The sequence below is a fragment of the Plecotus auritus genome (genome assembly GCF_963455305.1).
Source record: "Plecotus auritus genome assembly, chromosome: 5".
NCBI lineage: Eukaryota > Metazoa > Chordata > Mammalia > Chiroptera > Vespertilionidae > Plecotus > Plecotus auritus.
In genome coordinates, this window is record NC_137776.1 from 64857802 (window position 1) to 64884904 (window position 27103).

General features: G+C 40.9%; 1 protein-coding gene across 7 annotated transcripts in view; it reads right to left on the reverse strand.

Moving 5' to 3' along the window:
- The window catches only part of FMNL2 (formin like 2), a 323525-nt gene that overhangs the window by 118069 nt on the left and 178353 nt on the right, over positions 1 to 27103 (reverse strand). For all 7 annotated transcript variants that reach the window (XM_080670222.1, XM_080670219.1, XM_080670221.1 and 4 more), the window contains exon 2: positions 16090 to 16173. In XM_080670222.1, coding sequence (XP_080526348.1) covers positions 16090 to 16173 — 84 coding nt within the window. The remainder of the gene's footprint in view (positions 1 to 16089; positions 16174 to 27103) is intronic.

Consider the following 27103-nt stretch of genomic DNA (forward strand, 5'->3'; position numbering starts at 1 on the left):
AAATGTCAGATAGAAAAAAGTTAAGAACCTTATTATTTCACTCATATGAACAAATGAACAAACAGGAAAAACAAATAAAAACTCATAGACACAGACAATAGTATGGTGGTCACCAGATGGAAGGGTGGGTAGTAAAGGATAAAGGGGGTCTAATATATGGTGACAGAAGATATAACTTTGGGTGGAGGGCAGATAATGTCATATACAGATTATATATCATAGAACTGTACAATCAAAACCTGTATCATCTTATTAACCATGTCACCCCAATAAATATAATTTAAAAATATACAAAAATTAAAAAATATAAATTTCTTTCAAAATGTCTAATCAATATAGCATCACCACCATCCTGACCTCTTGCCACTCATCTCCGTGTGTAATAAAACTTTATTCAAGAAATGTTCCTGGGTAAGAAATAAAAATTGCTCTGGAGTTTTTAATCATTCCCCATAAGCATTCACAAAAAAGAGCCCAAAGACATTTCTAAACATTGAGGCACGCTAGACCACAGATTGCACTGGGAGGAGCTTAGAAGGAGAAAGAGGGCAACAACAAGCCTTAAAATCGGAACTTCATTAAGCTTCTGTGTTGTTTGCAAATATTTTACTTTGAGTGTTAGGAATTTAATTTCTCTGGTAATAACCAGAAAATGTCTTCTCACTGCTAACAGTGACTTCATTTATGCACTCCCAGGGACACAATTACCTTTCCATCTGGGGCAGCACTTCTGTTTCTCAATGGTTAACTTATCTATATATATAAAAGCCTAAGCGACCAAAACGACCAGTTGCTATGACACGCACTGACCACCAGGGGCAGATGCTCAACACAGGAGCTGCCCCCTGGTGGTCAGTGCACTCCCACAGCCAACCTCCCCCAGCTGGCCAACCTCCTACGGTCCCTTCCCCGGCCAGCAGGCCCCCGGGGCTAGGACAGGGAACTGGGGGTGAGTGGCAGTGGATATGGCCCCTTTCCCAGGGGGGCCAAGGGCCAACCTCCCGTGCCCTGTCCTTCCCCCTAGCCAGCAGGCCCCAATCAGCCTGCTGCCCGCCTGCCACAGTGGCGGCGTGGTGGTGAGGGAAGGAGGGGGGCAGGCAGGGAACCGTGTGTTAGCAGGACGCCGACAATGTCGGCATCAGTGTTGGCATCCGTTCCTTCTGCGCCCAGCCTGGTGACCATAGCTTCCTCTCCGGCCCAGCCCTGATCGGCCTAGCCCCAATCAACCCTGATCACTGGCCAGGCCTACGGACCCCACCCATGCACAAATTTCATGCACTGGGCATCTAGTCTTTTAATAATACATCTAACTACATTCTTCAGACCTCTTAGCTTGCTCAAGCCTCCCAGGTGTCAAGATTAACCCCACTGTACAAATGGCAGAATTGAGGCTCATAAATTAAATGACTGCCTTCAACCAGACATGGGGACACACAGCAAGGATTCAAACTCAGGTTTTCTGAGTCTCTGATCCTTCCTCTTTTCACCACACTGAAATAAGTGTGCTCATCTTGCTTCTGATACTGTTTTTAAAAGGGCAGAAACATGTTTTCTTCTTTGAGTTCCCTTATCTAGACAAATATTTGGCACACAGTTAGTCTTTAATAATGTTCAAAGAATTAAACTTCTTTTAAATGTCATATACAAGTCACCTCTCATAAATTAAGGGTAAAAAGTACTTTTAAAGTTTAAAAGTACGCAAAGAGATTGTAAACACTGTACGGAGCATATAGCCAGCGGGTCCTGTACTAGAAGTAAGCCAGCCAAACTCATGTCATAGCTACAGAACATCTGCTGATAAGCATGTGTTGTATCTCCAATGGCTCTGGAACTGCCTAGTGCCTCTCATTATTATGCATTTTCATTAACTCAATCTGCTAAGGCTTGTGCGGGCCGCTCCCGCCCCCCTTCCCACCAGCCACGGGGAAGGTTAGGCAGCCTAAACACAGGCATGGCCTGCAGATAAGGAAAAGACAAAGCACTGACTGGGCTCCACTTAATGACTAAGGTTCAAGTCTACCACGACCTGAGATGGAAAACCAGGCCATTCTTTTTTTGTTTGTTTAAAGAGGATTTTTATAAGAGTTTTGTTTTTTTTTTTAAATAAATATATTTTTATTGATTTTAGAGAGAGGAAGGAAGAGGGACAGAAAGAAACTTTGACTCCTGCACGCCCCCTATTGGGGATCAAGCCTGAAACCTGGGCATGTGCCTTGACTGGGAACTGAACCAGTCAACCTATGGGTGCAGGGTACCAAGCTCAACAACTAAGCCACACCAGCCAGGACCCCAGGCCATTCTTAAAGGAACTAACAGAAGGGGCTGTGACAGGAGTATACTAAGTTAATTAGGCAAAGTCACAATAAAGGAAATTAATCAACGGCAATGCTACAACATGGCCTCTTCTATTAGACACAGACTGACAGTTCTTTCCAACCAGCTGAACCGTGTCTTTGGGGCCTCCTTCTCTCCATGCCCCCCTTTCTCCACCTAATCTAATAAAACCCTTTCTGCATAAAGAATTGGGATTGGACACTCCACTCACCAAACAAAACGTTTCTAATCCTTTGCATTTTCTCTACCCATGTGTATAATTACATGAGAAATTACTTAATTGAGGTTAATTTGATGTTAGCTGGACTTACACCAAACATATTATAAGCATTTCCGTTCTATATGTTATATTTGGATAAGCAGCACCAAAATCAAACAGAATTTCACTTAAATTTATCTTATACCTTAATTAATAATCTTAGGTTGAAGAGAAATTATAGCGAAACACCTGAAAATAAGGAAGTCTCTGGGAAATGGATGGCTCGTGGGGGTCAAATTCACTTGAGTTTCTCTCCCAGTCTGGGATGGCCACAGGGTCACTGGCTCTATTTCAGAATTGCTTAAACCAGTGGTCGGCAAACTGCGGCTCGCGAGCCGCGATTTGCCGCTTTGTTGACTAATGAGTTTGCCGACCACTGACCTAGACTCTCGATTCCAATAATTACAGGCTGTTGTTCCTTGTGATTAAGCCCCTATCCCAGTGGTCGGCAAACTCATTAGTCAACAGAGCGGCAAACCGCGGCTCGCGAGCCGCATGTGGCTTGCAAGCCGCAGTTTGCCGACCACTGGCTTAAACACTCCTAGGGATAAATTAGATGTCACCGTTGTTATGCCATTATTAATGTTTTGTTATTTTGATCCTGTAATATTTCACCTTAGATAGTGAAAATTCAAAGGGTTTGAATAAGCTCACTACACTTGAGTGACTTTTCCTCCTAGAAGGTGAAAGTAGTTGGGCTTCCTTTCCCAAGGCTGAGTAAAAGCCATAATTATAACCAGTAACACTGCCATTAGTGAGTTCTACTTCACAGGATATAACTTGGTCCTAAAAGCTCTTCAGAGCTATGTTAACTGGAATCATCCGTGTCCTCAAGGAGTTTACCCTCTAAAATGGGAAATGGTGACATGAGTACCAGGGAGAAGAAAAGACAAAGAGGCATTAATATTGCATACAGACAGAAGTGATTTATACGGAATAGCAGAGGCCAAGAATAGTGCGCTGGGAGGAGGTGCCAAGACCAGAATCAGGGCTCCTAAGCAGGAGGGCCTAAGGGAAGCCATGACATCTCAGCCCTCACAAAACTAACAATTTCTACAAATAGAAAAAATTTCACACAAACAGATCTAGATCCGCGCCCCCCTCCAAGAAATGGAGAGAACCAAAGTCCCAAGAGAATGCATATTCCATGCCCCTCTTCCCTCAAAACACTCTGACACTTCAGAGAGGCCACCAAAATGCCCCACCTATGGAAAGTATGAGGACAATTTAGAGAAAACGAGGGAAAAATATTAAGACTCTACCTACTTATGACGATAGATAGCAAGGAAAGCAAGTTCAGATGGGATTCTAATTTTGTCTAACAACTACCAGAGGCAGCTAGTGCCAGCTGTGATCCTATTTAGAAGGGTCCCTGTGGTTATTATTGGATGAAACATTTTGCTAAATAAGTCCCTGTCCCTGAGCATCTTAAATCTTGCTATCACATTTAAGTCTCCTGTTTCTAAGGCACCCACATGAAAAATACCAAGGTAAAAAAACAAACACACAAAATAATGTCTTTTTATTCTTATACTCATCCAGAACACATTATGCAAGATGCTCTATAAAAAGCACAAAATGAAACAAATTCAACTCCAAAACATTAAATCTCATCTCTGAGATATAGCAGACATTGCTGTAATACAAAGTAGAATATGATCAGAACCATATGCGATCCTCTGGAAGTTCAAAGAAAGGTAAGGCTCTTTCCAACTGAGATGATCAAAGAAACATCCCTGGAGAAAGTAGCTTTGGAATTGAGTTTTGAAGGACAGGCAGCATATACTAGTAGATATCCTGGGACCGTGTGAGAGGCAGGAGACAGAGGAGCTTTCCAGATGGGGGCACATGGGAACAAAAGTAGAAAAGCATGGGGCATGTGCTAGGATCTTCAAGTGGGTTAGCTGTGTCGCAGTAATAAAGTTTATGAAAGTTAATAGCACAAAGGATCTAAATGAGAACTGGGAAAGGACAATGGCAGACGTCAAATAATAGGCTATTGCGTAGGACAGGGAGTCAATAAGGAGTTTAGAATAGTGAAAGAACATATGGGTAATACTGTATCACGCTCCTTTCTTCATTCCCAACTTTACAAGTTGGCCATTTCTGCACTAGACTAGACTTGAAAAATCAGCATGTCAGATTCATTCCACAGCCATAGTTTCTTGGAGCGCCTTGAAGCATTCTTCAGCTCTGAATATGAAATCATTTTCCTAGACCGATAAGAGAGGACAACTTTCCAAGTGTTCCATTACAGCTCGCAGACTGAAAATAACTTTTGATGAGAGTTTTCCAAATAATTGCCTTTATTTAGACTAGCAAAAGTTTCTTCTAGTTCAACGGGTCTTTCCTAATCATAACTTCTGATAATTCACTCTCTAATATGTAACATGAATTGGACTTCTTTAATCCTATTGATAGTTCATCCTTCTCCCAACTTAAAAAGCATATGTAATTGAATTTGTTGCATTTGTGTGAAGGAGGTCATACTAATAAAGTTTGTCTCTTATCTTATGTTGTCCTAAGAAAAGACAGAACTATGACTACTTGACATGGAGCAGTGTTCAGTAAGTACAATTGTTATTGTTAATGAGGACCGAAGAGCTGTATAGAGTGATGGAAGGTCAGATTTATACTGGAAAAGCCTTCTGATAATCTTCAAATCTATTTTCCCTCTTCAAAAGCTAAAGCTTTCCCTTCATTTAGACTGGCATGTCTTAAAATACCCATGACCAAAGGCCTGCATCTGAAGCAACTGAGGTTGCTTGCTAAATGGCAAAAATTCTCCTGACTCAAGTCATCAAGTACTCAAGAGTCTGCATTCTCTTAAATTCCCCAAGTAGGTCCTCTGTCCATTAAAGCTTCTGATTGTACTTCCTACTGTGGACACGTAAATCCCCTCTCTTTACTCAATCTACAAGAGAGCATGCATATCCCTCATAAGCAAAGACTTAACAAGATTTTCAGTTACATTTAAAGATAACAAACTTACATTATAAAATCACAGTTACAGTCTATGCTTTCAGGAAAATTGTGTGAAATCTCTGGGGAGTACTGTTCCTGTAAAAATGCAAGGGGTATAAACACACATCATTGTTTCTTCACAGGAAAAATGGGAATATAAAACTCTTTCTTCCATTTTTATTACAATTCCAGAAATCTTACTTAAGGATGCCTCTCAAACAAGAATAACACACTTCGAAAGATCTTTAAAGTCTCCTGAGCTAACCAAGCATCATACAAACAAAACATGGAGGAGGAAAAGAAAAATAAGCAAGTTCTGATCCTGATCAAGGCAGAAACAAACAAACAAAAAGACAGAATAAGCCTTAGATTTCTTGTAGAAACCATTAGATAGTTCAAGATTTAGATAAGAGCTATAATATTTTTCAATCACTCTAGAATTTGAAAGAATGGCAAGCTCTTATTTTGATTGTTTTTCTGACAATTATATTAACTAGAGTCTCTGAAACTTCATTTGCCCCAATTATAATAACATGCAAATACACGGGTATAATTCTCAGAATTTCCATAGATGCTTGCTTGAACTGAATGAATGCTAATATTTGTGAAGAGCATAATGTATGTCAGGGAACATGGGAAGAGGTAGATGCCTTCCACTAAAGTTAACAAGTGCCTAGTCATATAAGAAAGCATCCTTATGAAGAGAACATAAGGATTGAAAACAGGGGAAGTTATCAGATCTTAACCATACCCTTACCACATGCTTTCGACATAGATGTAAACATAAGAATCAAGCTCAGAATTCTCAACTTCAACACTTACAGTGCTGTTTACAGTACAGAAACCATTAAGATGGTGTTTAACGGTATAACTTTGTTTTGAAAATGCAGTGATATAGCATAAACCACACCTTTTTCCATAAGGGGATTGATGAAGTGGTGGGAGTCATTCAAACCCAGTATTTCTCTAGGAACAAACCATTGGAAACTTTTATTTTAAAATTATATCACTTAACATAGCACTAAAAATAATGAAAAACTTAGGAATAAATTTAACAAAATATGTGCAAGATCCACTGGGAAGCTTCTAAACACTCCAGGCTAAATATTAAAGCCCTAAATAAATAAAGATGCCATGTTCACAGATCAGAGGAGACAATATTGCTAGGATGTCGGTGTTCCTGAAATTGATCTAAAGAGTCAATGCAACTTCAATCGAAATCCAGGAGGCTTTTTCTTAAAAATTGACAAGCTGATTCTAAAATTCATATAAAAATGCAAAAAAAAATTAGAATAGCAAGAGTAATTTTACAGAAGAAGAATATTCACACTACCTTTTTTTAAGACAGTGCTATATAACAAAAGGAGAGAAATAAAGATCAGTGGAGCAGGAGAGAGTACAAAAATAGGCCCACACAATTTGTTTTTTTTTTTCAGGTACTAAGGTAGTTCATGAAAAAAGAACAGTCTATTCAACAAATGCCTGAAACAGCTGGATAAAGATATGAGGGGAAAACAGTGAATCCCCAGCCTTACTTCACACCCCTTTGCCAAAATAGACAACATACTTTAACATAAGAAACAAAATCATAAAGTTTCTAGAAGAAAGCATAGGAGATAATCCTGTGACCTGAGGTTGGACAAAGATTTGTTAGGCCACAAAAATGCATGAACCACTTAAAAAAATGAAAGATAAACTAAATTAGACTTCATCAGAAAAACTTTGTTCTTTGAAAGGCATTGTTATATGAAAGGCAAGACATGAAATAGAAGAAAATATTTGCAAAATATACATCTGATAAAGACTTGTATCCAGAATATATATTTTTTAAATTCCATAGTTCAGTAATAAGATAACCAACCTCACTTTTAAAAATTGACTAAATCCTTCAACAATGCGGATACACAAATGACAAACCAGCACCTAAAAAGATGCCCAACATCATTAAGGAAATGCAAATTACTGCATCTTCACTATCATTTCATGAGATTTGCTTAATCCACCATCTTCATTCAATCCTCCCTACTTCCCCCAACTCAACACCCATCCCAGTCTCCTAAGTGTATAAATGGTCACCTTCTAAAACATAAAAACAAAAGCAGGGTGTGCTAACAACTTGAAAACCTAAAACCTTAAACCCAGCTCCAGTTTGGTATTTTATGATTTCTGCTTAGATCTTGCACAGTTTCAAATTTAACGTAATAAATACACAAGCACACACCTCTTCTATGCAGCCTCGTGTCATTTTTTTTTTTTCATCTTCAGATCACAAGATTAAGCCAACAATAGTTTCAATCTGTCAACTCACACGGTCAAAATGACTCCTTAAATCAAGTTCTACACAACACCTGACGAGGATGGGCTGAGAAGGGAGGTGGAAGCAGCTCCTTTGAAAATGGTCATTGCTGAGGACATCTCCTGGCTGCCACAGAGATATATAAGCCTGGTACCCAAACTATGACGAGTGCTTACTTTATAGGGTTTTCGATGCACTTGAGAAGTTGTATCTGAGAATATGAGCACATCCATCAGCAGCTGAGCGGTTGTGTCTAGTTCCTGGGAAGAGCACTAGCTGTGGCAAGAAGGATAAACATCTAGCTGCCTAACGAGTACCTTGTCTGCCAGCCATGCTCTTGTCTAAACAGCTAGTATCCACCATGTTAATGGAGACCACTCAGTCTCTGCCCCTGTATATTTCTTACAAACCCAAAGCATATTTCTAATTCACTTTCATCCTCTCTCCCTTCACCCCCAACACCTACACTCTAATTAGAAATCCAAACCAATTTATAGTTCTGCTCTTTAAGTGAAATCAAAATGCTATTTTACTACCACAGCAGAGATAAAGACCACGGGCACCTTCATTTCCTCAATGGCTTCAGAAAATAACCTCCTTTAGAACATTTTACTTGCAAGTTCATCAAGACCCACAATCAATGCTCTGTGTAAGTAGGTAGAATACGTGGCCTGAAAGCTCCCAGTTGTACACTGTCTTTGCAGAGTTTTCTTTTGAGATGATGTCTAACTCTTTTTTCAATAACTTCTTTTGAAAGATTCAGCATTGTGTTTTCTGAAGCACTATAGTCATAGCACATCACTCTTCTTTTCTAAAGAATTTTTATTTTATTGATTTTTATTTTATTGATAAAGAGAGGAAAGGCAAGGAAGAGAGAAAGAGAAACATCAGGTACTTCCTGCACACCCCCTACCGGGGCTGAGTCTGCAACCTGTGCGTGTGCCCTGACAAGAAACCGAACCAGCCACCTTTAGGTGCACAAGGACACCCAACCAATTGAGCCAGCCAGAGCTAGCACATCACTCTTCAGAGTGTGCACTCAAGAAATAATTTCAATGATGAATGGATTGATGAAAAGAGCCACAATAACATGGTGATCCAGGTCATACACTGACAATTTTTTTTTAAAAAAGTTCCCAAACCATTGCGGTACATTTTAAAACACAGAAATGGTTAGTGCCAGCTCAACCGCTTGCTGGAAAACTTCCAAAAAGTGCTTTTCTATTTTATGAAAATTAAACAAAAACAGCCTTCCACAGCAAAGACTAAAAGTTAAATGTCCAAGGGTTAAAACAATGTAAAGTAGTATTTGTATTACCTAGCACACATTTTTGTCTAAAGCACCTTAATAAATCACTTAAATTATTTTCTAAAAGGTAGTGTCAAAGGTCAACCTCAGTCTAGCCAATAGGCATTAAATTGCCTATATCCGTGGTCGGCAAACTGCGGCTCGCGAGCGACATGCGGCTTTTTGGCCCCTTGAGTGTGGCTCTTCCACAAAATACCACAGCCTGGGCGAGTCTATTTTGAAGAAGTGGCATTAGAAGAAGTTTAAGTTTAAAAAATTTGGCTCTCAAAAGAAATTTCAATCGTTGTACTGTTGATATTTGGCTCTGTTGACTAATGAGCTTGCCGACCACTGGCCTATATGATTCTTCATATCCTGTAATATGTTCCCAAGTTCACAAATGATGCTCATATAACATAAGGGGGTCATTAACGCCAGCTGAGGAAGTCAAGTGGTTTCACTTGGGGGTGGGGCAGAGATCTCTAATTCTATTTGACTTGCCAGGCAGGAAGGCAAGAGACTAGCTTTTACTAAACATCTTCTTCTCTTTATGTGCATTCAGCTAGCCTACGTTTCTCATCCCCCTCTGCAGGTCTAGCCAAGGAGTGAGACTGCTGGTGATGCATGCATACTACTTCCGAGCCTGGCCCAGAAACTCTGCAGGTGTGCGCCTGCGTGTTCTTTCGTCCTTGGAGACAACCCCAGAGCACGCTGAAGCCCCACCTGGGTCCCCGATTAGGACTTTAGAATGTAACCCCTGATGTGTCCTTCACTCAGTAATTTTAGTTATTAGTGTTTTACTTAATAAAGACATTGGCATCTTATTTTGAAATGCTTTATATTATAGGAAAGAGACAAATAATTACATTTATATTAGGAATGAAACAGATCTCAAAAACCTTGTAATGATTTGAAAATAGATAGCGTTTCACCATACCACAGAATTATTGAAATACAGTAAAAATGTAAACTAATTTAACATCAAAGAATATTAACTAGAGTAAAAAATATCAGCTAGTCAGAGACTGGCTGAATAAGGGGTGAGGGCAGGGGAGGTGGCTGTGTGGTAACCCAACAGCTGGGAAAGCCAGAAGGAAGTGATTGTGGCTAAATGTAGAATCAAAGCCTGGAACTTGAGGACAGGGGCTGAAGGCAGATTAAGTCTGGAGCCTGGGAGCCTGGGGAGAGGGAGTATGGCAAGAGGAAGGGGACTGCTGCATCACTATCTGTCCATAGGGTGGCTCAAGTAATTAACAGGGCAGCCACCAACACTGAAGTGGGCTATAGCCTCCCCCTCCACCACCACTCCCACCTCCACCATGTCGCTACTTGTTTATTATCCCCTGTGCTCCAAGGATGAGTCCTCATGACGGAGAATCTGATGGTCCACAGGAAATAATTCTATATCAGTATCCAGTAATATTTGTTTACCTGGCAGAGAAGAATTCTAACTAGCTCACAAAAACATTTAAAAAAGCAGTATTAGCTCTTTTTTTTAATTCTTTATTGTTTAAAGTATTACATAATTCTTTTTTCCTCCACTGACCTCTCCCCAGCTGCCCCCAGTACATGCCCTCCCGCTCCCCACCCCCACCCCCCGTCTATGTCCATTGGTTATGCTCATATGCATGCATACAAGTCCTTTGGTTGATCTCTTACCTCTTCATCCGCCGCCTTCCCTCACAGGTTGGACAGTCTGCCTGACGCTTCTATGACTCTGGTTCTGTTTTTGTTCATCAGTTTATGTTGTTCATTATATTCCACTAATGAGTGAGACCATGTGATATTTATCTTTCTCTGACTAACTTATTTTGCTTAGCATAATGCTCTCCAGTTCTGGTAAGAAATCCTTCTTTTTTAAAGCAGCATGGTATTCCATTGTGTAGATGTACCGCTATTTTTTAATCCACTCATCTGCTGATGGGCACTTAGGCTGTTTCCAAATCTTAGCTATTGTAAATTGTGCTGCTATGAACATAAGGGTGCATATATCCTTTCTGATTTCTGTTTTCTTGGGATATATTCCTAGAAGTGGGTTTACTGGGTCAAATGGGAGTTCCATTTTTAGTTTTTGAGGAAACTCCATACTGTTCTCCACAGTGGCTGCACCAGTCTGCATTCCCACCAGCAGTGCAAGAGGGTTCCTTTTTCTCTGCATCCTCTCCAGCACTTGTCATTTGTTGATTAGTTGATGATTGCCATTCTGACAGGAGTGAGATGGTACCTACTGTTGTTTTGATTTGCATTTCAGATGATTAGTGACTTTGTTAGCTCTTTAATTTTTTAGAAAATTTTATTCCAGTGGCAAGTTGGCTTCACTTTTGATACAAGTTAGCCAATAAGTAACTTTCTGGCCCTTTGGAAGAAATCGTATTAGGAAATGTAAGTGAGGGGTTTACAAAATAATGATATTCTTAGTAATTAAATACATTCAAATGGTATGGGTCAGCTGTTGACCAAGACAAGAGAGGAACTCTCGCTGTAATGGAGTATCTTGGTGTAGTGGAGTATCTTAGTGTAGTGGAGTATCATAGTGCCCCTGGCCTGAACCAGTTCTGGCACAGTGGTAGCAGGTGCCTTCTCCTTTACTGATCAGGACACATGCTGAGCCTTGAGGGTTGACATTCAATCTCCCAGAGGTGCTTAATGCAGGAAGCTGAGTCCAGGTGGGTATGATTCCCAGCCAGCTCTTCACTCTCCCTTTTGTATTGGTTTGTATCTCCTTCTCCCATATAATTCCATATAAGTCAAGAAAGGGGGTGACCCCATCTCTCACTAAGGCTACAATGCAAAACAATAGCCAGCCATTAGGGGGCAAGATCAAGCCATGCCACATCACCCCCGAAATAAATCTCACCATCAGTACCGGCAAAGCCACAGAGAGGGAGCTTTCTCACCCAGCTCAGGTGTGGCACCATATTTCAGAACTTGATTTTACACCCATAGGCGTTAGTCATTTAAAATGTCCTGAAATTAGGACTAACCACTTCTACTTCATCATTCAGTTATGAACCAATCCACGCCCCCAACCAATAACACCCGAGAAACCTTTGGATGAAGCCTCAGAGATTACTTCTTATCTACTACAATTTTTGCTTCAATGGTATTTCCAGGTCCCTGTGTAACAGGAAATAACTGAAAGAGTTCAGAAATAGGTGTTCTCATTCATCTCACTGGCCGGGGTGGCCTTGGTGCTATTGGTCTAATCCAGTGGTCGGCAAACCGCGGCTCGTGAGCCACATGCGGCTCTTTGGCCCCTTGAGTGTGGCTCTTCCACAAAATACCACGGCCTGGGCGAGTCTATTTTGAAGAAGTGGTGTTAGAAGAAGTTTAAGTTTAAAAAATTTGGCTCTCAAAAGAAATTTCAATCGTTGTACTGTTGATATTTGGCTCTGTTGACTAATGAGTTTGCCGACCACTGGTAATCATTTATGCTCTTGAACTTCAGTTTCATCACCAATAAATTAAGGGAATGCATGAACAGATAGGAAAGGCGAAAGGACTCACACTTTACTTCACATGCTCTAATACAGTTTCTCTTTTTGACAAGCATATGTTAACTTTTTAAGTAGAAAAATAAAGAGTGGAGCCCTGGCCAGTGTGGCTTAGTTGGTCGAGTGTAACAAGTATGGTTAAGGCCCGGTCACGGAGAGGTTGACCATTCGATTCCTGGTCAGGGCACATGCCTAGGATGCGGGCCAGATCCCCAGTAGGGGGCATGCAGGAGGCAGCCAATTGATGTTCTGCTGTCCCATTGATGTTTCTCACCCTCTCCCTTCCTCTCTCTCTAAAAATCAATTTTAAAAATCTTTTAAAAAGGAAAATAAAAAGTGGCTTGAAATGCATGGTCTCTACAACCCTACCTGCTGTAATGATTTGGAAGTCCATCCAGGATCTCTGAAGCTCCCTACATGGAGTTTTTACCCTAAGCTGATGGAAAACAGCCAAGACTCCAAAGCCAAACAGTGCAGCACAGGGTCTGTGTTTAGGGAACACCCAAAACTGAGGCAGGAGTGAGAGCAGGGGGCATTCTTTGTCTATACAGGGACAAAGAGCAAGGAGAGAGCCCTCTTACTGCCAAGCAGCTGGGGGTTTTCATTGGTAATTGTCCAAGGAACTTAGCATTTCCAGCTACTTACTCTCATACTACCACCTCATGCTACTATAAAACACGCCTCAGTATCCCGATGGAGTACTTGAATGAATGTCCAGATAAGGATCCAAAAGAAGATCCACACAGTTATTTCTCTTATGTTCTCCTCCTCCCCGTTTTTCCCTATCTCTGTTTGTTGCAGAGGCAAATATCATGTTTAATGAGATATAATTCCCATTATCAGTCTCTCATCCCCCTCCCAGTCCATTGCATCCATTGATCTAGTTTCATTCTCTATAAATTTTTTATTTTGGACATTTCATATAAATGGAATCATAAAAGCAAATATATTCTGAGTGTCCATCAAGTTAGGTACCATAGATATAGATTATGTGCCAAATGTGTGTGTGTGTGTGTGTGTGTGTGTGTGTGTGACAAGGTCTATGTAGATAACAGGTAAAAAAAACCTTCAGTCAAATAAACACGAATACATTATATTCGCCATATAAATAGTACATCATACATGCTTTAAGCTAATGGATTTTATTTTTCCCCTCAGAAACATACATAGGAGAAGTCATATTCATGTCAGTGACACTCCAATAAGTTAGTTGTATCTGACAAAAAGACCAGTTTTCTGCTGGACACAATTCTCCCAATGACTGTTTGATCAAAAAATGGTAGTTCACCGTGGCGGTCATGCGGGTAGATGAGGCTCAGTGCCTGTAATAAAACTCCCTGGCTTTCTCTCCCTCTCAGGAAAGAATACCAGAATGCAGGGCAGAGAAACAGCTTGTACTTTTTCCTTTTAGTATATCATTCAAACACTCTCGTACTCAGTGAGGAAGTGAGCAGGAAGTATGGATAAGGCCCGGAACGTGCACCTTCTCGGAAACCTGACCATCCATGCCGCATTACCTCCTAACAGCCATGCGACCTTCAGCAATGATATAATCGCTCAGGCTCAGTTTTCCCCATATGTCAAATGGAGTCACTAATAAGTCTCTTATTGGTATCCTTTAATAAATCACCCACAACTCAGAACTGATGGAGCCACTTCAGCTTGTGTTGAAGGGACTGCCAGGAACAGATGAAATAGCTAAATTCTCCACGTCCTGGCATATGCACATTTAAGACAGCAATCACCTGAACTCAGAGGAGCTGAGAATCAGGCAAATAATCAGATAACTGATTTGCTACGGCCAGAGACTCCACCATCAACCCTATGGAGCTACTTCTGGTCTGAGAGAAGAGTACAGCTTGGAACTCTTCCATCGTCGGCAGCCTCCCTGCCTGGCACACTGGAGGTACAAACGCTAATAATTCATTCACGCCAGGAAGGAGCAGGGCAGACCGAGTTGGCAGTGAATACGCGTGCAGGTCTGAGGAAGGAAGGATGGCTCGGCCCTTCCTCCCAGCGCTAACTGCACCGCCACCAGGCCCAGTCTCCCTTCGCCTGCGCTCCCCTCCACTGTCATAACATAACCTGTGCGACGGCAGAATTTCTCACCCCTTGGCCTTCCCTCGCTTGAGTGATTACCTTTCCTTTACAGTAATTATCCCTATTATATTTGTTCACTGTCATAAAATCATTTTTCCTCAAAATAATAGGTTTAGCTAATACTCATAAAAAATTAAGTCTCAAGCAAGGAGATTGTATCAGCAACATTTTATTCCTTTGGACCACGGTCATGTAAGCAGTAGGCTTCCTCTTCAGTTTCTATCTCCTCTTGGTGCTCAAACATAGGATAGAAAAAGAGGGGAGGATTCTTACCGTCATTTCATTACTGCTTTAGTTAGGGGCTTAGGTCAAGCAACACGCAAGGAGGGCTGCAGAAACTCTGTAAGAACCGCAGGCATCTATTTCTTAGGAAATGTGGAAAACCCCTCTGCTCCCCTGACACATTTTACCCGGCAATAGAGACCCCAGGGAGCTCTGGTCAGAGGAATTACAGCACTCCCAGAAAGTTTCAGGGTGGCCTGACGTAAGGGATGCGAGCACTCTGAAACTCATGGCACAAAATGAAAAAGCTGATAATATAGAATTGACAGAGCCTACTCTCTACCTTTAGGGAGTGACTCTTCTACGTTTTAAAACAACTAGCCTATACCTAGTCCTAGAATAAAGTGCCCCCCCCCCCCCAATCACTACCACTGCCAATGGAATACTACAGAGCATCTAAAAGAATAAGGTAGAGACATATATACTGACAAATGTATCAAGATGAGGAAGAGAGTGTGTGTGTTCGTGTGTTTGTTTGTTTTTAAATAACAACATAAAAGGAAACTGGAAGGACATTTCAAAGTCTCTAAGGTGTACAATTATGAGAGTAGAAAGAAAAAGGGAGAATTCTACTTTTTATTTTATATCCTTCTGAAGAGTCTGAATTTGTTATGAGTTAATGATAAAATAAAAAGAATTGCTAAACACTGAAATAACTTTTTAACAGCCTAAGTAGTTTCTTTATAAACAATTCACCTTCTTGCATGAATGTGCATCAATATACATGAATGGAAAAGCTGACTAAATTAGAGGGCCTGCCTTATTCAAGCAGCATAAACTGCTCTATTACATAAATAGAAAAACAGATCATCTGAATTTGGATGCCCCCCTGACCAGACCAAATCACCCAGAAAACCTAATACAAAAAGTCTAAAAATAAAGGAGAGAATCAAAATCATGCAAGAATAAAAGAAGTCATTTTCTAACTTTTCCTTTGATCTTAAGAAACAGGAAGGCAACAAGTCACAAAACAGAAATCCATGCATCTCCTGCGGGGGGAAAAAGTCTAATATATTTAGGGAGGAAATCTCTTCTTTCATTATTTCTTGATAAAAGCATCATTGTTTCTTACCTGGTCACAAATCAGTTCCCACTTTTTCTCATTGTCATACTGCCGCAGTAACCTGGCTTTGTCAGGGGGTAGGTTCATAGCATTCTGGGGAAAAAAAGAAAGGGAAAGAGATATGTCACATTCCACAATAGACTACTCATGGGTAACTTATAGGCAGATCAAGGAAGACTACTGTGGTTCTTTATGATTTCTTTTCAATTTCTAGCATCTCATCAAACAGAAACACCCTGAAGAAGTCATTTAAACATCACATCCGTTCAATGGAAGGGGGAGACCCTGAAGTCCTATGCTTGGACATCAAGGTAGTCTGCATGGAAGCAAAGGAAATGTATTATTTCTTCATTTACTAGGGCACTCCCATTCTTCTCAACAGGAGGTCATGAATTTGAATTGTTGAGAAAGTATTGCCCAATTTATGTTTAAAGCACTGCAGCCCCCAGACACGGAACAGAAGACACCAAAAGAAAATGCAATGACCAGAACCACTGACAAATAATATCAACTTTTACTCCCTTTGACAATACCTATGAGTAAAAGAACAGCTTGGTTTTTTAATTAATTAATTTCTATATAAGAGAAAGTTGCTTTAGAAAGTAGAAGAAATGGGCTCAGGAAACAGTTTACAGAGGCCAAAGAGGGGTCCTTGGAGCTTAGGAGAAAGAAAGGTAAAGGTAAGGCGCCTTGTGGGGGGGAAGCACCCAGATTTTTCATGTTTTTTTTTTAATAAAAACAATGTAACTGGCTTTTGTCATCTCTCTGAGATGACAGCATATGCTACCATTATGCTGAACATACGTTAACATTAGCAACCACAATTCTCACTTTAGCTATATCAGCTTATGAAGTCGAACTTGCCCTGAGAAATCGGTCATGAGCTAAATGTCTAGACATCAATACTCATATAGCCTCCCCTGTGTCAATACAGCACACCTTCTGGAGTGCTAGTACATTCACCTGTTATTAGTCTAATGTCCCAAATAACCAATCACACACATTCTCTAGATACTTGGCTTGGGTTTGAGGTGATATCTTTAGCTACATAACATGGCAGAGTGCGAGTCCCAGAAGTTCACATCTGTTCCCCTGGCATCCCTAAAGTCCCCACACTCTCGACAACTGAGCCAAGTAGTCAATGACTGTCTCACAGCTCTTAATTGTCATGTCTACCCCCTTGCCTCAACACCCTAGATCAGTGGTCAGCAAACCGCAGCTCGCAAGCCACATGCGGCTCTTTGGCCCCTTGAGTGTAGCTCTTCCATAAAATACCACGGCCCGGGCAAGTCTATTTTGAAGAAGTGGCATTAGAAGAAGTTTAAGTTTAAAAAATTTGGCTCTCAAAAGAAATTTCAATCGTTGTACTGTTGATATTTGGCTCTGTTGATTAATGAGTTTGCCGACCACTGCCCTAGATCATACCTATCCCATAATAAACAATATAGCTCCTGGCCTGTGTCAATATCTGAGCAAATAGGTCTTGAACTTTTTTTTACAAGACCTTTTTTTAAAATTTTTATTTATTGATTTGAGAAAGAGAGAGGAGAAAAGAAACACCAATTTGTTGTTCCACTTATTTATGCATTCACTGGTTGATTCCCCTATGTGTCCTGACCGAGGATTGAACCAGCAATCTTGGTGTTTCAGGATGACGCTCTAACCAACTGAGCTACCCGGCCAAGGCTAGGCCTTAACCTTGTAATGCTGAATCCCCTAGCTCTCTGGAGGACTTGGCTTGAAGAGAAACAATTCCCCTGCCACAGTGCTGTCTCATGTCATTCAGTGAAACACATTTCATAGAGGCAAGGGTCAGTGAGTTATTCTCACTTCATAGCGACGAAGAATTAACCTTGGATAATTTGGTAGATATGACACAATAATTTTCCCTTAAACTCAATCTAGCATCCAGATTGAAATGCTTAAGTAGGTGGTAAACATACACCACTTACTAATTTGAATCCAGTCCATTTAAATTTAATAAACTGTCTTCAGAATATTAAATTTTTAAATTACCCCCAAAGCTGACAACATAATTAGAAAAGCTTTGGACTCCAGAGTTTTCGATGGGCCTGCCAAGGCTTCTCCATAGAAATACTAAAATGGGAAAAATATTTTCACATGGCCCAGCTCCACAGAACATCTACTTGAACTAGAATAAAAAAACATATATTTGTATTTATTTGTTATTTTAATATTATAATGTTGAAAAAGAAAAAATTCCTGGAATAAGGCAAAGGTGAATTCCATGAATATCCTTCTGAGGGAGTCCAATGTTACTGGCCATTATATAACCAGTCCATCACTGTTTATTTGCACCCTAGAGATTGATTACTTCCTCTTAAACTGATTTTTGACCTCATGTGAGTGCCCCTGGGAATGATTTAGCATTAAATAAGTACAGTAAGTTTACGAGGTAAATTACATGAGTTTTCTCAGAGTCCTTATTAATCTCTTGTGATATAAAGGGAATAAGAAAAAGAATGGCTAAGAATAAACTGTGGGAAGAAACCAAGATGGTGGCATAGGTGAACATCAGAACTGCTGCCTCGCACAACAATTTCGAAACTACAACTAAAGGACAAAACGGACATCATCCAGAACCATAGGAAGGCTGGCTGAGTGGAAATTCTACAACTAGAAGGAAAGAGAAAAGCACACTGAAACTCACAGGAGCTGTGGAAGGCAGAGGTACGGAGGCGCACGCGCGGAGAGGGCTGACAACTGAGTATGTGGCTGGCTTTCTCAATCGGGAGGGAGACACAAGCTCCCAACTGCTCTGAACTCCAGTTCCGGGTGAGACTCTGGGGACCCAGACTCATACAGGGAGAAACTGGACTGTCTGGCAGCGGGCGGAACTCGAGGGCAGCTTTCTCTCAGAGGTGCTTGCAGTGATTAACGTGGGACACTGAGACCCAGGGGCCTCTTAGGGCAGGGCTGAGGGGAAGCATTGCGGTTTGCTCCACCCTGAGATCCCGCCCCATGAAGCTATTGCTGCTTGCTCCGCCCTGAGACACCGCCCCATCCAAGTTGAGCACAGAGGCTTTTGCATATGAATGCCCTGGTCCTCTGAATTCTAAAATTACCTAACAAACTGCAGCTAAGTCAGTGAGACCCAGAACATCCAAAAGAAGGCCCAATGCCCTGCAGCAGCTTGCATTGCTTCACAGCTGGGCCTCATTTGGGCACCTCCAAAACCGGTGGCCTCAGGCAGAGGCTAAATTAGCATCTCCTTGGAGATCCAAGAGCCAGTGTACCCAGGGGTCAGAGTGGGACCATCCAGATTACAACACCTCAGATCCATAAGGGACACACTCAGGGGCCAGACTCAGTGAGCACCAAAGCCCCACTGAAGCAAGTCTTGTCTCATAAGAGTGTCTCCAGCACAGAAGTTCTCCCAGCGTAGACACAGCTGATCCTCACAGCCAATTGGCTTGGTGGTCAATTCCTCCCAGTGATACCAACAACAATCAAGGCTTAAATACAACAAGACTGTGCACACCGCCCACAAAGGGGTGCACCAAGAGTGTCCACCTCAGGTAACTGGGGAGGCTGAGCCTCTGGGCCCTATAGAACACCTAGCACACAAAGCCACTCTGCCAACTCAGGGAAGCAGCGAAAATGCGGAGACAAAGAAACAGGTCACAAATGAAAGAAATGGAGGAAAGCAAACTACTGGATATAGAGTTCAAAACCACAGTTATAAGGTTTTTCAAGAATTTTCTAGAAACTGCCGATAAATTTAGCGAGACCCTGGAGGATATGAAAAAGGACCAATTAGAAATTAAGCACACACTGACTGAAATAAAATAATAATATACAGAGATCCAACAGCAGACTAGAGGATTGCAAGAATCAAGTCAAAGATTTGAAATACAAAGAAGCAAAAAACACCCAACCGGAAAAGCAAAAAGAAAAAAGAATCCAAAAATATGAAAATAGTGTAAGGAGCCTCTGGGACAACTTCAAGCGTACCAACATCCGAATTATGGGGGTGCCAGAAGAAGAGAGAGAGCAAGATACTGAAAACCTATTGGAAGAAATAATGACAGAAAACTTCCCCCACCTGGTGAAAGAAATAGACTTACAACTCCAGGAAGTGCAGAGAACCCCAAACAAAAGGAATCCAAAGAGGACCACACCAAGACACATCATAATTAAAATGCCAAGAGCAAAAGACAAAGAGAGAATCTTGAAAGCAGCAAGAGAAAAACAGTTAGTGACCTACAAGGGAGTACCCATACGATTGTCAGCTGATTTCTCAACAGAAACTATGCAGGCCAGACGGGAGTGGCAAGAAATATTCAAAGTGATGAACAGCAAGAACCTACAACCAAGATTACTCTACCCAGCAAAGCTATCATTCAGAATTGAAGGGCAGATAAAGAGCTTCACAGATAAGAAAAAGCTAAAGGAGTTCATCACCACCAAACCAGGATTATATGAAATGCTGAAAGGTATTCTTTAAGAAGAGGAAGAAGAAGAAAAAGGTAAAGATAAAAATTATGAACAACAAATACATATCTATCAACAAGTGAATCTAAAAATCAAGTGAATAAAAAATCTGATGAACAGAATAAACTGGTGAATATAATAGAACCAGGGGCATAGAAAGGGAGTGGACTGACAATTCTTGGGGGGAAGGAGTGTGGGGGGGGGGTGTGGGAAGAGACTGGACAAAAATCATACACCTATGGATGAGGACAATGGGGGATGGGGGGTAAGAGCAGAGGGTGGGGTGGAAACCGGGTAGAGGGGAGCTATGGGGGGGAAAAGGAGGAACAATTGTAATAATCTGAACAATAAAGACTGATTTTTTTAAAAAAAGAATAAACTATGTTTCCTATAAAAAACAAACAAACAAACAAACAAACAAAGAAAAGAAAAAGAATGGCTGAACTACAAGGTTCCCACCATGGTATGAGGTACCTTGCACACAATCTCATGTAATCTTCATAACAAGCCCATGGGATAGATATAATTTTCCACATTTTATATATGAGGAAACAGACCTGGGAGAACTGGGTTAACTTGCTAGAGATTAGACAGCTTTACGGAAGCAAAAACAGTACCTGAACTTAGTCTGTGAGGCTCCCAAAGACAAACACTGAAAATACCACCAAGCTTTTTTTTTTTCCTTTCTTTTGCAAGGCAAAAGAGCAAATAACTGACTTTCTGTTAAGACTGTACTCGACACTAGTATGGAAGCCATGTGCAAAACCCTGCTACAGGAATCAGATGCAGGGCTGTCATTATTGCAAAGAGAAGGCCAAGATACTCCTTTCTAGGTCTACTTTTACTTTAATGAAACAGTCTTTAATTCAAAAGATGCTATGAAGCACCACCGCTGTACAGCACTGTACTACATTGGCACAGTGGGAGACTACACAGATGTGGTCCCCCTAGAGCAGTGGTTCTCAACCTTTCTAATGCTGCGACCCTTTAATACAGTTCCTCATGTTGTGGTGACCCTCAACCATAAAATTATTTTCGTTGCTACTTCATAACTGTAATTTTGCTACTGTTAATGAATCATAATGTAAATATCTGTGTTTTCCGATGGTCTTAGGCTCTACAGCAGCGGTTCTCAACCTGTGGGTCACGACCCACAGGTTGAGAACCGCTAGCAGGGTCGCTTACAACCATTGGAAAACACAGATATTTACATTACGATTAATTAACAGTAGCAAAATTACAGTTATGAAGTAGCAACGAAAATAATTTTATGGTTGGGGGTCACCACAACATGAGGAACTGTATTAAAGGGTTGCGGCATTAGAAGGTTGAGAACCACTGCCCTAGAGCATCATTTTACGGTGAGGAGATACAGGTAAAGCACACGAGTCTTCTTAAACTCGGATGGGTCTTGATCAAGATTATGGGAGGGCAACTTTGGACTGGGCGATGTGGAAGACCTCTCAAGAAAAAGTAACAATTAAGAGGAGTCCTAAAAATGAGGAGTGAGCCAGGTGAAGCATGGACGACAGCATTCAAGGCAAAGGAAACAGGGAAAAGACGGTAAGGCAGGAAACAGCTTGGCGCATCCAAGAGCTGAAAGAGTGTAACCATAGCTGGAAAGGGAAAGAGAAGGAATGGGGAAAAGAGAAAGTTGGAAAGGTAAGTCAGGCTATGTCATGCCCAGCCACGTAGGCCAGGATAAATTCTTTTTATTTTAGCTACAGTGCAAAGGGAAGCCACTGAAGGCTTATAAGCATGAGATGACATAATCAAGTTACGTTTTACAAAGATGACCGTAGATGCCATGTGGAGAACTGATCAGAAACAGCGGAAGTGGAAGCAGGGGGGCCAGTTAGGAGGCCAGAGCAGTAGTTCAAATGGAGATGATGGCGGATGGCACATCAAATGAAGAAAGGTAGATGCATGTCAGAAAATTATGTGAAACTGACTGGCTACATTTACGGGCTGAGGAAGGATGTAAAAAAATTAACACCTTGCTCCTCCCTTCCTTGAGTTACTAGGTAAATGGTGGTCCATTTGGTGAGAGCAGTACACAGCAAAAGAAGGTACAGATCTGGAGCAAGTGGTGAAGAATAAGATTTATAAATGGTCCTGTTTAGGTCTGAAAGAGCTGAGACATCCAAGAGAACAGTCAAGCAGGTGGATACACAATTCCGGAGACTGAAAGAAAAGGGTGTCTATAGCCTTCTAAATGAGGAGTCATAGGAAGTCATAGGCCTGATGACTAGTTACTGTTGGGAGAAGTTGCTCAACATCAGTACACCAAAACTAATACTGCACTTGGTAATCATTTATCTAAAATAACCCCTTCCCCAGGTCAAGCCTCTGAACTGTTCAGGCATACATTGCATGTTCAGTTCAGGCATACATTGCACAGCTTAATAATTCTACAGGGACAGCGAGGAAGTGGTTCTATTTAAAATCAGATACTCCGCAGAGGCCTGGCTAAAGTTCAGGGATGTTGTGATTAGCTGGTAATACCTGCCCTTAACCTTTGTTGGAGGGAATTCATTCCTTTCACGCTGCATAGGGCAGGACCCTGGAGACCAAGCTAAATGTTTGTACAGGTAATTCGTAAGAGTCCAAGCTATTTGCTGAGGAAAATATGGGCTCTATCGCTAGGTCCCTTTGCTGTACCAAATTAAATTGCTCTCCTACTTGGCTGGAAATGTACATCAAGCGCTTCCAAGTTTTCTAACAGTGACAACTCTACCTTATCTTTGTGATATCTATGACGTAGGCCTGTCCGTGTCCTTTCATCCATCAATCCATCCACTGTGCACTGGGCTTTGACCACGTGCCAAAATTTCTGAAGGCACGGAAGAGAATTTCATCATGAAGTTGTTGTGCTCAAGTACATGCCAAAGGTCCACTGAAGACCTGCTATTTGAGTTAAGAAGTTTAACGGTTGTTAGTTATCTATGCCTATGTTGTACAAGTACCTAGCTAAAAGAAATCAGACCACCCAAGAGCATTCTTTCTACGAGGAATATCCCTTTACTTCCTTTCGACCTGGCAGACTTTTAATAATCAACTCAAATGTCATTTGGCAGCAGAGCCTTCCTCCAACTGCTCCAGTGGACTGTGCACGTCTCCACTACAGCACCTAGGACACTGTTCCCCAAGAATCCGTTTACCGTCCACATTCCCTACTCGGCTAGGTACACGCCGTACTCCCAGGACTTCTCTGTTCATCCCCAATGCCTGGCAGAGTATTTGGCAAAAAGTAGGCACTGTGTAGGTTGCTGAATAAATGAAAAGCAAACTAGGTGTCCTACTCTGCAGTCTAAAAATACCTTCATGATTTAGCATTTATGTTTCAGCTATTAACAAAGTCTATTCACTGAAGAGTGTTTGTTTCTTAGAAAACCTCCATCAGTGATATTATTACTCATTAGTAATTATCTCCCAAACATGAATTCATGGGGAAAAATCTTCAAGTTCAATTCTAGCAACATTTCCCTCAAGAAAAATGATGTTTTGGGCATTCTTCTGCCACCAATAATAAACCATGGAACCTGAACTTTGTTTTGTTTTTGTTGCCAGTAAATTCAAATTGGTATCAATTGTTATTATAACAACGGATGTAACAAAGTGGTAGCTACATTTATGGTCTATATTCCGGTTTTATTCTTAACTATACTATTTAATGTTGTTTTAAGATGTAATTTCCATCTCAGGACCTTTTGGAAATGGAAGGTAAATAACAATGAAGTTTCTGGGTCCTTGAGGGAGAAATTAATTGTGGTAAAAGAGAGTCTATGATATAGTCTATACATCTGAGGTTATACTTACAGATTAATTACCATATACAACATAGAGCAAAATGAAGGTACTCAAATCACTGAGAACCAAATAAACCCATCTCCTAGGAATAGTTTCTGACATCAGCCCTTGTCCTGGGTACACGGGAGGAATGGAAACTTGTAAAACCTCCTTCTTTTCCCCTAATATCCTCAAGGCTCAGGTTGAGAAACGCACAGTGAGATGCAGACACAGAGCAGTGAAAGGGAATCGTACCCAAACACACCTTATGTAATATAGCACCTTTGTCCTCCTAATCTCTAAATTAAAACTTCCAAGTATTAAGTCACCAGATTCAACAACAGAAACTCTTCTATTATATGATATTACATGATCACCTGCATAGAGAGAAGAAAGGACACAAACCTTACAAGCAGTGTTGCTTGTGGAAGCAGGGAAAAAGCTTGTCACGAGAGAAATAGCTTAGACAATCTTTTAGTCCTGAAATAATCAAAGAGCCAGTACTGTTTTAAAACTTGTGGTAGCAAAAAACCACATATAACATAAAATTTGCCCTCTTAACCATGTTTAAGTGTACAGTCTAGTACTGTTAACTATATTCACAGTGTTGTATATCGTATCTCTAGAATTCTTTCATCCTGCAACACTGAAACTCTACCCAAACAATAACTCACTTCTTCCTCCCTGGACCATGACTTTTTGCTACAAAAAACCCCCACAAAAACACAAGGAAATGTGATGGTTGCAACTGGATGCCTGGGCAGCACAGCAAGGAACGGGATCTAATGAGGCCGCTTGGGGCAGGGACTCATGATTTGGGCTCTGGAGTCGGAGTGGCTAGATTCCAACCCCGATCTACCAGTTATGGTTGGTGCTCTTGGGCCACACAACTTGAATTAAAAAGCAAACTAAAATGAACTTACAGCCCAGAGTTGAAAAGGCCCCTACATATATTTCAAAACTGAAGGTCGGCATCAAAGTTAAGGGTCATGAACAACAAGATGTAGCATTTATTGATGTTCTGATATGTCTCAGGCACTTAGGCTCTCTGCACATATTATCGCATTTATTCTGCTTTATAATCCTGATAAGTAGGCATTATCTTCTCCATTTAACAGAGAAGAAAACTTAATGACAAAGGAGGTTACACAACTTCCATGCATGAGACAGATGGCAAAGCCGGGACTCAAGAGAGGTCTGGAGGACCACGGTCCTTCCATGATACTTAAGCTATAGTGTTTCTAAAATATGGCCCATCCATGAGCGAAGCAATCCAACGATTCTACCTGAATAACCAGAGACATAATCACTGGCATGCAAGATTAAAGTGAAAACGCACAGGACTATTTAAGCTATTAATATTTTCAGACAAAATAATGGCGTTTTAACAATAGTCTTCAACATCTTCAAAAATATGAACTAGGACCCAAAAATAAGTTATGCGCTCACATCTATAGATAGCCAGGAACTCTCTCAATTCAGCAAACAAACAAATATATATAAATATATATAAATATATATAAATATATATAAATATATATAAATATAAATAAATAAATAAATATATATATATATATATATATATATATATATATATATATATATAGAGAGAGAGAGAGAGAGAGAGAGAGAGAGAGAGAGAGAGAGAGAGAGAGAGAAATACAAACAGGAGATAAACTTCCATGAAGCAAAGGAGATAAGTACACCAATGCCAAAGAGAACCTGTTACATAACATAACCGATGCAGGCACTTCTTTTCCTTATGAAAATCAGGACATGCTATGGACTGGGTTTGGAGGCAGTAAAGAATAGCATTTAGCCCTAGCTGGTTTGCAGACTGAAGGGTCCCAGGTTCCATTCCGGCCAAGGGCATATGCCTGAGTTGCGGGCTCGATCCCCAGTAGGGGGCGTGCAGGAGGCAGCTGATCAATGATTCTCTCTTATCATTGATGTTTCTATATCTCTATCCCTCTCCCTTCCTCTCTAAAATCAATAAAAATATATTTTTAAAAATAGCATTTAATGGCACAATATGACTTTTAATATTTGGGCTCTGGAGCTGGGCCACCTGGGTGCAATCCTACCTCTACCCACTCATTAATAGTGGAATCTTGGGTAAATTATTTAAACTAAATCTCAGCTTCCTCACCTGTAAAATAGAGATGACAGTGGTGATAATGATGAGAAAGATGATAATGTAATGATTCTACTTGCCTCATAGAGTCCGAGAAAAATAAACTTAGATCATGCATATAGTTGGCACAAAATAAATACATGGAACATACTCTACATATTAGATCTTACTATTCTCATTATATTAGATGAAGGAAAAGTGTGAGCAGAGGCATGGATACAGGAGAAGGCAGAGGGCTGTGAGCTACACACAATAAACCATAGGGCAAGAAGTGGGTAGGAGGAAATCAAGTAAGAAAGGCAGGACATTGCACACCAGACTACAGCATTTTAAAATTACTTGACAGGCAGTGGGAAGTCATCAGCCAAGGAAATGTCTAGAAAGAGCAAGCCTTCGGGGTCCCCAAATCACAATAGGTAAAGGTTTTCTCCTCTGTTAATTCTTCCCACGTGGTCATTTTTTCCTTATACCATTACTGGGACATCAGGTTGATACTGAATAATGTACCAATTCCCCTATGCATTCACTTTAAAATTGCAACATCTGAGGGGAGCAAGGACAGTGGTTGCAAATTCGTCACGTGACCCACCCCTCTGTTCAACTAACCTCAAAGCCATTTTCTTCCATGATCTATATTCTTGTTCC